The sequence below is a fragment of the Macaca fascicularis genome, chromosome 11 (genome assembly GCF_037993035.2).
Source record: "Macaca fascicularis isolate 582-1 chromosome 11, T2T-MFA8v1.1".
NCBI classification, from domain to species: domain Eukaryota; kingdom Metazoa; phylum Chordata; class Mammalia; order Primates; family Cercopithecidae; genus Macaca; species Macaca fascicularis.
The window spans coordinates 5,377,871-5,390,109 of NC_088385.1; the positions used below are offsets into that span (position 1 = coordinate 5,377,871).

The window sequence follows — 12,239 nt, forward strand, 5'->3', positions numbered from 1 at the left end:
TTGCCAAGCATTTTCAGATTTCTCCAAGCATCGTTCCAGTGAATAAGCTAATAAAGAAAGTCTAATGCTAAGGGAAAAAAAAAAGAAACCAAAGTTACCTCAACTGCTAATAATAAGATGTGAACAACCTTCACATTAATACAGTTCATTCCTGGACGTAAATACTATTAACCTCAGTCTCTTCTAATACCCACAATATCCAGCATTCAGTTAAAAAAAAAAAGAAAAGAAGAAAAATAGGCTGGGTGTGATGGCTCATGCCTGCAATCCCAGCACTTTGGGAGTCTGAGGTGGGCAGATCACGAGGTTAGGAGTTCAAGACCAGCCTGGCCAACACGGTGAAACACCGTCTCTACTAAAAATACAAAAATTAGCCAGGTGTGGGGGCGTGTGCCTGTAATCCCAGCTGCTTGGGAGGATGAGGCAGGAGAATGGCTTGAACGCAGGAGGTGGAGGTTGCAGTGAGCCGAGATCGCGGCGCTGTACTCCAGCCTGGGAGACAGAGAGAGACTGTCTTGGTGGGTGGGTGGCGGGGAGAAGGAAAATGAAGAGGAGACACCCAGAAAAGCGAGAAGACCCAACCCACTGTCGAGAGATAAAGCAATCAACAGAAATAGGTTTAGAAACGATCCAGATACAGGGACTAAAAGAAAGGGACTTTCAAAAACTATAACCAGCATGTTAAAAGATCTAGTGGAAAGGGAGACAACACACAAGCAATTTTAGCAAAGAGCAGAAACAAAGGGAGATACTAGAAAGCAAAACATGGTATCAGACTAGTGACCACAGATCAACTCATTTTATAACGCCACCATTAACCTGACACCGAAACCAAATTAAGATGTTATAAGAAACAAATAAACAAACTATAGACCAACATACATGCATAAATATATACGTTGGTGGATATATGTCATATACACACATATGTGTGAAACAATACATATCATGACCTGTATGTAAAAGCTAAAACAATAAAACTTCTAGAAGAAAAAATACAGGATAAAATATTTGTGATCTTCCATTAGGCAAAGATATCTTAGACAAGATAGAAACTATTTAAAAATAGATAAATTGACCAAGCACAGAGGATTTTTGAGTAACAAAACTACTCTGTGTGGTACTATAATGGCAGACACATGTCACTATACATTTGTCTAAACTGACAGAATATACAATGGCAAGAGTGAGCCCTAATGTAAACTATGGACTTTGAATGATTACGTCAATATATGTTCTCGATCACAACAAAGGTACCACCCTGCTGGGGGATGCTGATAATGGGGAAGACTATGCATTTGTAGGTCAGGGGGTAAATCTTAGTACCTTCCTCTCAGTTTTGCTGTGAACCTAAAAATACTTTGAAGAAATAGTCTTTAATTGATAAACTGCACTTAACTAAAATGAAAAACTTAACTCTCTGACAGACACAATTAAGAAAATGAAAAGACAAGCCACAGAGTGGGAGAATATATTTGTAAAACACATTATTGGATGAGGGACTTGTATCCAGAATATATAAAGAACTCTCACAACTCAATAAGAAGACACATTTTTCCAGCACATGAAAAAATGTTAACATAATTAGGCATGAGGGAAATGCAAAGTAAAATTATAGACATCACTGCAAAACATACTAGAATGTCTAAACAGCAATATTGAGTGCTGATGAAGATATGGAACATTTGGAACCCTCATACATTGGTGGTGGGAATGCAAAATTGTACAGTCACTTTGGAAAATAGTCTGGCAGTTTCTTCTGAAGTTAAATGTACACTTACCATATGACCAAGCAATCCCATTGCTAGGGGAGAGGGATTACATATTTATGAAAGAGAAATCAAAACACATGTTTACACAAGACCTGTTCATGAATGTTTATAACAGCTTTATAATTGCTAAAATCTGGAAATACCCCACATGTCCATCACTGAGTAAATGGATAAACAAATGGATGATAGAGTATTACTGAGTAATAAAAAGAACCACTGATAAACACAACTCAAATGAGTCTCAAAAGTATTATGCCACCTGAAAGAAGCAAGATACAAATTGCTACACACAGTTTGATTCCATTTATGTGACATTCTAGAAAAATCAAACTACAATGAAGTAAAACTACAAAAAAGGGAAATTCTGTATCTTGATTGCGGTGATGATTTTATGACTAAGTTTGTCAAAATTCATCAAACTGTACACCTAAAACAGAAGAACTTTAACTTTATGTAATTTATTCCTCAACTGACCTGACTTTAAAGAAAACAAAGCAAAAATAAATTTAAAAATACTACTTTTATCAATCTCATATAGGAGTTCCACATATAGTTGTGTTGAAAACAGATCTCTCCTGCCCAAAGAAACATCTATCAAAAAGAAAAGCAAAGTAACAAAGTCACAATAAAAACATTATTTCCTAGGAATACCTGATTTTTAAAACCAGCAGCAGCTACAGGCCAATATTTATGCAATGAAATTGATTCTAAAGATTGAATTTCTGAAACTCTAGCAGCAAAGTAAGGGATAACTTTTTTTTTTTAAGAGACAGTTTCTCATTCTTGTTACCCAGGCTGGAGGGCAGTAGCATGATCATGAAGGGATAACTTTTACAGCAAAAAGGCTTTCACAGCTTCCTTAAGTCAGTGGCTTTCAATGTTTCTGACTACAATATACAGTATACATTTTACATTTTGGCTCAATACACACGTTCATTTTAGAAAGCTTCACGTATGATGCACTCTGATTTTTTTTCCCTATTCTATTGTTATTTTTAAAAGGCTGGTTGGAAAATAAGGGATGTAGAATGGTTCATAGCAGGCTGCAACAGACAGTCTGGGGAAAACGGTAAGGCAAATGAAAACCCGTAATATTTAGATAAGAGATGCTACAAATGTCAGATAAAGAGTTAATGATAACCTATCCATCTGTCCATCCATTCATCCCATAAATTTTTACTGAGCATGTCTTACGTGCTAGTGTCAAGAGCTAAACACTTGGCAAGGGACTGGGTATATGACCAAAAGGAAAAAAAAAAAAAAAAAAAGACATGAGACTGACATTACACAAATAAAATGCTATTTAAAAATACTTACAGCATACACTGGCATATGCTGGAAATAGGATTATTATACTGTACTCAGTATATTTCCAACTGAATATACTTTAGGATTTGAAAAAAATTAATTCTCAAACATACAGATACGTAGCCAGGAAATAATATAGGCATGGCCAAGCTCTAAGGGAATATGTGAAACACAATTTATTTAGGCCATGAGATGCCACACAAGTTATAATTCATGAGAAATCCTCCATGCTATTTCTGTACCTCTACATGCTTCTGTTACTGCACATACCACTCTATACAGTATTATTTATTTATAGATCAGTCTCTGTTTCAAGAATATAAGCTCCATATAGGAAGGTTTTTTGTTCTGTTTTGTTTTGTTTTCCTGCTTAGAGAGTGTTTGGCATTCAACCAATGTTTACTGCATGGAATGGAAACTAAAGAAATAAAGATAGTATTTAAGTATTTAGGTGTATGTTTCTAGAACATAAAACTAAAGTTCTATTTCAAACTAATCAATAACCATTGCCCCCCAAATAATCCACATAAAGCCTATAATGCAAAAGGTGGTAAAAGAAGCATAAAATTATCTTGAACTTTCACTAGCAAATTAAAAATACATGTAGATGGCCAGGCACGGTGGCTCAAGCCTGTAATCCCAGCACTTTGGGAGGCCGAGACGGGCGGATCATGAGGTCCGGAGATCGAGACCATCCTGGCTAACATGGTGAAACCCCGTCTCTACTAAAAAATACAAAAAACTAGCCGGGCGAGGTGGCGGGCGCCTGTAGTCCCAGCTACTCGGGAGGCTGAGGCAGGAGAATGGCGTGAACCCGGGAGGCAGAGTTTGCAGTGAGCTGAGATCCGGCCACTGCACTCCAGCCTGGGCGACAGAGCGAGACTCCGTCTCAAAAAAAAATAAAAAAAATAAAAAAATAAAAATAAAAATACATACAGCTAAAAGGTTTAAGTTTGCAGTAAATATAAACCATTACTAACAATAGACCATTATACAAATAAGAACAACACATAGTAAATACCTAAGGGAGCTGTTGTTGGGGTTTTTTAGGTCTTGGTGAAGTTTTATTACCCATTCCTGATACTCTTGTTTTTGGATGGCAGTTGATTGTTTTAATTCATTTGACCATTTATTTTCTAGGTCCTAAAAGAAACAGTGTACCAACTGGTTAATTTTTTTACCCAAACAAAACAAAACAACAACAAAAAAACAACAAAAGAAAATGCAACTGCATACCTAAAAGTCACTGTATTTCACTTACTTGCTGGGATTCAAAATGCTGAGCAGCCAGTGAATTTACATCTTGATCTGTCAGTGATTTTCCCAACTCCTGCATTACTTTTTCCATTTCAATACCTTGTCTAAAACACAAATAAGCAAATCAGGGATATTCATCAAACTTTCAAGGTATATGATCCTTCAGATTCATCGAACACTCTCTATAAAGTGAAAATAAAAGATTTATTTTATAGAAATGTGTCCAGGAATGAGAATTATAACTCGAAAGTACTCAGAATCCTCAGAAATGGAGACTACCAAATTATGATGACAGTGTGTCATATAACATCAACATCATTTGTGCAGCTAAATTTTCATCTAAATTTATTGCATAGATGAATGCAGTCAAAATCTAAGTTATCTTTCAATTACCATGGCTAATGTTAAAAACTCTGGACCCTCTTTTCACCTGTAAATTTCCTCAAAGAAGAGCCTCTGCAATTTTAGTTTAAATGGATTTTCTATTTGTATATGAACTAAAGTGACTTCAACCTCTGAAAGTTAGTTTACATTATATCCAGAAGCAGACAATTAGATCCTGAGTCAAATTATTATTAAGCCATAAAATTTACAGAGGGATGTAAAATACAGTCTGAAGATGTTATTCTCACCTTCTGCATTTATCCAAGAAATAACGTGTAAAAATAAAAAATGGTTTTTCCTACAGGAAAAACTAACCAGTGGTGGTAGAAGTACAGATAATGGTTATTTATGAGGGAAAGGGTAAAGGACTAGAAGGGCATGAAAGAGGCCTACGTAATGCTGGAAATATTCTGTTCATTGATCTGGGCAATGGTTACGTGGTCATGCTTAATTTGTGAGAGTTTCCTGAGCTGTACACCCACAGTGTGTTGCCTTTTCTGTATGTATGTTATATTTTAATAAATAAGTTCACTTAAAACATTGAAATTAAAGATTATCTTCTAATACAAATGTATGCAAAAAGTTTGTTCTAAAACAAATTTCTAACAAACTAGGAAAGAACAAAGCACAGATATAAACTAAAAGAATTTTATCATCCTAGTTAATTCAAGTAAATTGCTCTTAAGAGTGAATTTCTGGCCGGGCATGATGGCTCACGCCTGTAATCCCAGCACTTTGGGAGGCCGAGGTGGGCAGATTACCTGAGGTCAGGAGTTCAAGACCAGCCTGGCCAACATGGTGAAACTCCATCTCTATTACAAATGCAAAAATTAGCTGGGCATGGTAGCGGGCGCCTGTAATCCAAGCTACTTGGGAGGCTGAGGTAGGAGAACTGCTTGAACTCAGGAGACGGAGGTTGCAGTGAGCTGAGATTGCGTCACTGTACTCTAGCCTGGGAGACAGAGGGAGACTCCTTCTCAAAAAAAAAAAGAAAAAAAAAAAGAGTGAATTTGTACTTATTTATAACACTGATTAAGATACATATGAGATAAATCAAATTCAAGCAAATTATACATATATACATTTCTATATATACCTTCTGGTAGTAAATATTCAATATCCCACTTAGTTCTAAAGCAGATGACTCCATTAATTTCTAATAACTACTACAGGTCAAGTGAAAATTATGCTTGCAAGTGAGATTCTTATTTAGAAACAGAAATAACTGCTAAACATTTATAAATACAAACTTAGATATAAATATATATTACTATTTTACATTACACATGTTCCCTCTAGTGGATAAAAGGTATCATTGCCATTTTTAAAGTTTAAAGAAATATCTAGAATCTGGTTTGCTTAAAAAAAAAAAGCACATTTCTTGTGAAGGAAAAGACAGAAATTCAACAAATAAAATTTCATGAACATTTATTTCATCCCAAATATGTCCAAAAGGCAATTAGCTAATCATATAGCTGATGATACAATATATATTTTCTATGATTAAGATAGAAGAAAATTTTATTACACGATGAAATACTAAATATAGCCTGGCTCAGTATGTCAGATGTGACAACTCTTGTATCCTGTATATTATCTTTTTTTTTTTTTTTGAGACGGAGTCTCGCTCTGTCACCCAGGCTGGAGTGCAGTGGCGCGATCTCGGCTCAGTGCAAGCTCCGCCTCCCAGGTTTACGCCATTCTCCTGCCTCAGTCTCCCGAGTAGCTGGGACTACAGGCGCCCGCCACTTCGCCCGGCTAGTTTTTCGTATTTTTTAGTAGAGACGGGGTTTCACTGTTAGCCAGGATAGTCTCGATCTCCTGACCTCGTGATCTGCCCATCTCGGCCTCCCAAAGTGCTGGGATTACAGGCTTGAACCACCGCGCCCAGCCCCTGTATATTATCTTGAAGATACTTAAAGAAAAAAGATCATTATAACTTGTACTATTGATGCTATGCCAAGAAACTGTCTTTTAAAGATGTACAATGGCATTAAAATGAAATAAGAAATAAGAAAATGTGTCATTTCTGCTCATGAACTGGATAAATAAATTAAGCACCAAAATGTCGGGTCAACCTCCACAGACACTAGTGAATTACAACTTACCTTAAGTCATACTGTTCACCTTTGCAATAAATAGTACCTACCAGAGGAATATAGCTTATTTTTTTTTTTCAAGCTAGCAGTTTGGACAGGTGAAAAATAAATTACAAAACTTTTAAAAATAGATGAATTCAAGCATTATTTATATGTTTAGAAAGAAAAAAGGCCAAACCCCATCAAGAAATATGGCCAAAGATCATTGTAAACAATGAAGTAAACCCAAACAAACCTCTACTAAAAAACTATTCCATGAAAAAAAAAGTATGAATACCAGTAAATGCAGCTAATTAGTAAGTTAATTCAACTTCCCAAAAGATGAAGAATCATGTAGAACAGAAATCTTCTTCTGATTTAGAAAAAGGAACCATTATAGACTATTAATGGCTAGATATAGAGTTTTCTGGGGGGTACAGGCAGCGAACTATGCTGCAAGTTAGAATCACTCAATAGACGAACTGAAGTACTAGGAATGGAAGTATAGGGAGCCAAAGTGGGAATTTATCAATATACCCAAAGAGGCAGAATGAGTATAGTCACAGAAGACCTGAGAGCTAGTAACAGATTCAGGATGACTTTAAGGTTATATTATTTGAAGGCCTAGGAGGAAAAATCAAACAAATGAAGTTCAACAGAAAGTAATTAATTAGTATTAGGTAATTCTATTTTTATGTATTTTTAAAAACCTAATTCTATATTTTGTTCTTCTTTTTAAACTATATTCACAATTTTACTGGTTACATAATAAAGAACTAGAAAAAAAATTTTGTCTTCCCCAGGGAAATATGTTTCAACTATATACCTAGTGGCAACCACTCACTACAGGTATCTCATCAAAAAGGAATAAACTGCCTCAACACAGCTGGTCAACAAACCAAACCTATAAACAGTGACAAATATCTCAAAACATCATGTTCTTTTTGACAAAGAGATCATTCTAATATTTTACAAAGTATGAGCATAAATGGTCCAGAGGAGTACAATTGTTATGAAAATTTACAAATCTATGCCATATAAAAAAAAATGCTAATTTGGTACACAGAAGAGGGTATCCCTCAGGAACAATTATTAAATACATTTGCTTATTATTTTTCTGTACTTAAAATTTTCTTAACCATGACAACGTTCCAAAGATCATTCTCATCTTGCTAGCCTTACTGTTTTCTAATGGGAAGCTAATGAGAACCAGGAACAAACCAGCACATCTTTTTAAATTTACTCCTTTGGGACTATTAAATCAGTTACACTAAAAAAAAAAAAAAAGTGATTTAGTACTTATGTACTCTCACAATCAAAGCAACACTAAAAATATTACCTTCATTGCATATACACCCAATGTCTTAAATAAGTGTTTTTAAGATAATGAATGTTATTAGATTCTGCTAAATTACAATGGATTACCTAGAAGGACACATCCTGAATTCCTATCACAATTTATCTAGTTACTAGAAAGCAGTCAGGGAGGCCACTTCTTATTTTAAAATACACAATGCTAGAAGTTTTTGACATACTCCGAAGAAAAAATAAATAATAAAAGCATTGTTTGTATACTGTGTTAAGTAATCTATACAGTAGGAATTCAAATCTAATTACAATGTCTTGGAACAATACTGGCGTTATTATTTTTTTCTAAGGTACTTGAGCATACAAAATGAACTGAAAGAGCCATGGACATAGTTAGAGCAGGGCAATGCAGAGGTTCTGAATAGGGAGACAGAATGGTACAGTGGTTAACAGTTCTGAAGTCAGATTTCCTGGTTTCAAATTCCAGCATGCCCTTGGACAAGTTACTTATTTAAGCAAAAACTTCTTCATCTGTAAAATGGAAATAATAGTAGGGTTATGGTAAAGATCAAATGAGACAGGGCATCCAAAGCACTTTGCACAGTGCCTGGAACAAAGCAAACCTTCTAAGGAAGTAATCTATTCCTCTTATTAGAGATAAGAATATACAAGGCCACCAGCATCATTTATTTAGGTAAACCACTTAGAAGGTGTATAAACCTACGAGGACCCTCCCAGTTGTAGTTACACATGTAAACATACAAGAAAATTAATTTCTAATATTGAAGTATTTTTTTCTATCTTATCCTTTTTGTAAAAAATAAAAACAAGTTGTTCTGCAGGCCATCTATTTGACAATGTAACATTTCATTCTGATAATGCAAGAAATTTGAAATACCTCTCTCGTAATTTTTTCAGTTCCACATCTCTCTCACCAATCAGTTCTGAGATACTAACAAAGTAATTATGTTCCAAATTTAAGAGCGTTTCAGAGGCAGGAGAATGAATTAGGTCATGGTACACATCTGCAAAATCTTCATCCCAGCTGGGTTCTTCAGGCCTCGCGTGCTCTAATGTGGTCTACAAGACAATATACAGACATTCTTAAATCATGACCTAGTATTTTTATTTAACAGACTACCAGAAAAGTACGTATATGATTCAATTTTTGTACATCAATGACAGAAAGACCCTCTTTTATATATATATGAATGTGTGTGTATTATATAGGATTATCTAAGTACAGAAAAAAAAATGTGGAGAGACACAGACTAAGTTCTTAACATAAGTTACCTGGAAGCAGAAATGAGAAAGAGGTACTAATGCAGAGGAAGGGATAGGAAGTGTCCATAATAAAAGCGTAGGCTATGACCTAATTTCTGTGAAATCACACACACACACACACACACACACACACACACACACACACACACACACACACACACACACGATCAACAAAACGCCAATGGTGGCTATTTCAGGACAGTGGGATTTCTGATAGCCTTTATTTATATTCTAACATACTGCATACTGTATGGTAAAATAACTTGCATGCATTAGTTACATAATCAGAGAAAACTTTTCATTACTAAAAAAATACTGCTAAAATAGGTTACATATTTAGAAAATAAGGTGACCTATGTGGTCACCTGTGAATGAAAGCCAAATTCATGCATACCTATATCAAGATAAATGTGTAATTATGCATTTAGTTTGACCTTTTCTAGTGTTACGTTTTCTTTTTAAAATATAAGCAGGCTTTTAAGTATATAAAAATGGTAGCTATTAAAATGATGAAGGGACTGAGTAAATGCTGATAGACAAGAAAAGCAGAAACAGGGAGAAACAAAATGGGAATGCCCTCAGCACACACAGATACATCCAGGCAGGTACAGATGCCTATTCCAAGGGCAGCCTCCTCAACTCGTCAGAGGAAACTGATAGCTGAGAAGGCCCTTGTCAAAGATCATATGATTTAATGGCATGAAGCAGCAACAAAACAAAGATTTTGATGTTTTTTCCATTATAGATCTTTGCAAAAGATACCTGTAAAAAAAAAAAAACTAAACTAAATTCTTCCCTTTTCTTACCCATGAAAATATTAAAAACTGGAATTTATAATATGACTTAAAGAGTAATAATTTACCTTAAAACAACTGAACACATCACAGAAACAGGTATACTGAACTCAGTCAGTCAACAGGGAAACTTTTCTAATTTGTTCTCTTTCACTTCAACCAGCTGCTACATCAGAAGGCAGGAGACTAGCTGAACCTAGGAACTAGGATTTCATCTACTCTATGCCTCTGAAACTCCAACACTGTTCTGATAACTGTTCATCTTTAGAGGTGGTACTGCTGTAGGAATTATAACCAGCCCATGGGACTTAATTTCTGTTTAAAATTCACTTCAGGGCAAAGTTGAAATTTTGTAGGGAGGAACTACTGCAAGACTGTAGGGATGTGCTTGGCCACACGTAACACCAGATGTTCAGTAGCCCCACTACCAGATCATTCAACTACAATAATCTGCAGCATTAATTTTAAACTCAGTCTAGGGCAAGCCTTATGAATAGGTAGAAGATACCTACGTGAGAAGAACTAAGCATAGTTTTTTCCTTGATCTAATTTATGCCACTCCCTCAGGACAGATGCTACTAGAAAGGGGACTGTGACAGCTGAGAGGAATGGGGCACTAAGGAAGTGGCTGCACAGAGAAAGCTATTCAATGTCCAGGCCATTATTTCTCCACCTCCACTTCCAGGCATAACATCTGACTTCTCTGAGATTCAAACCATTCAGCACCCCTTATCTTTCATGGCCATTATTATCTAACAACCTACCTGTCCATCACTCACCCTCATTCCTGTAAAGCTTTGGCACCAAGTTCAAAGACTTCCTCTCTGCCCCACATCCTGCAACCTGGGTTACCTGGATATCCATGTGGATACCCATCCAAGGCCCTGCCTTCTTACTTTCCTGAACTCTACAGTCTTTACTGTGGAGTCCCAGTTAGGGCAAAGGAGTCAGGCTGGAAGGACCAGGGGAAAGCAAAAAGAAAAAGCAGAGAAGCTATAAGTCTGGCTTTCTTCATGGCCAGACCAAGCTTGTCCAACCTGTGGCACAGGATGGCTTTGAATGCCGCCCAACACAACAAATTCATAAATTGCCATATTGTTTTTTTTTTTTTTTTTTTTAGCTCATCAGCTATCCTTCACGTTAGTGTATTTTATGTGTGGCCCAAGACAATTCTTCTTCTTCCAGTGTGGCCCAGGGAAGCCAAAAGATTGGACACCCCGGTCCAGGCCATGTAGCCCTCCTGCGCCCAACTTTCACCAGACACCTGCAAGATAGCTGCAAGACTGCAGCTCACTGCAATCTTGGGGTTATCAGTACTGTACGCAGCACTCTACAGCATACAGCATAAATGTTGTCCTATAAAATCTCCAGCAAGCCTTTGTTTCCTTGAAGTCAGCTTCTCTTCTGCTGGCCTGCCTATTGCCTCCTCGCAATGTATTTTCCTGCTTTCTCTAATAAATCCACCTTTCTTTATCTACAACTGTCTTGGTAAATTCTTTTACCCCTGTACCACCAGCCCAGATAGTCATTGTTCACATGCAAAATTTACTAGTTCTCCACACCACCTCAGCCAACCATTTAGTATCCTCACCAGAAACTCAGTCAGTCAGTATTCAAACATTCTAGTCTCTGACTATAACCTCCACCCAAGATTTCTCACTCAATAATTCCCAGGTAATTGATATTTAACCTCATTAGGACCTCCACTTCATAAGTTTCTCAATGTTTTCATTTTTTTATCAGCCATCAACTGCCACCTAGCTTCACTTCCTTCCCTATGTAGCTTACGTTTTGTGATCTAGCATTCAACCACTGTCTTGCCGATATCCTCAACTCCCTTGACTGATGTACCTTATCTTACCTACCTAACAAAACCCGAATCTTACTCCTCTTCTCTATGCCCGCAGTCAGGCTTTAGAGAGCTGCAGCAGAAAAATCACAAAACTCTATAAAGTTTACAGTGACAAACTGGTGCCACTCTTAATCTTGGCCTCAGTGATGCCTGGCAATCCTATCATTGCCTGCTCAGTTTTCTCCTTAAATATCCAACAATC

The 12,239-nt window shown here is 36.4% G+C and overlaps 1 protein-coding gene across 5 annotated transcripts in view; it reads right to left on the reverse strand.

Moving 5' to 3' along the window:
* The window catches only part of FERRY3 (FERRY endosomal RAB5 effector complex subunit 3), a 44,951-nt gene that overhangs the window by 27,314 nt on the left and 5,398 nt on the right, over positions 1-12,239 (reverse strand). For 3 of the 5 annotated variants that reach the window (XM_005569854.5, XM_045364560.3, XM_074006117.1), the window contains 3 exons: positions 9,006-9,187; positions 4,342-4,441; positions 4,102-4,223 (listed from right to left, as the gene is read on the reverse strand). In XM_005569854.5, coding sequence (XP_005569911.1) covers positions 4,102-4,223; positions 4,342-4,441; positions 9,006-9,187 — 404 coding nt within the window. Of the gene's footprint in view, positions 1-4,101; positions 4,224-4,341; positions 4,442-5,482; positions 5,695-9,005; positions 9,188-12,239 lie in introns of all 5 variants that reach the window. The other 2 variants (XM_074006116.1, XM_074006115.1) reach the window with 1 other exon arrangement.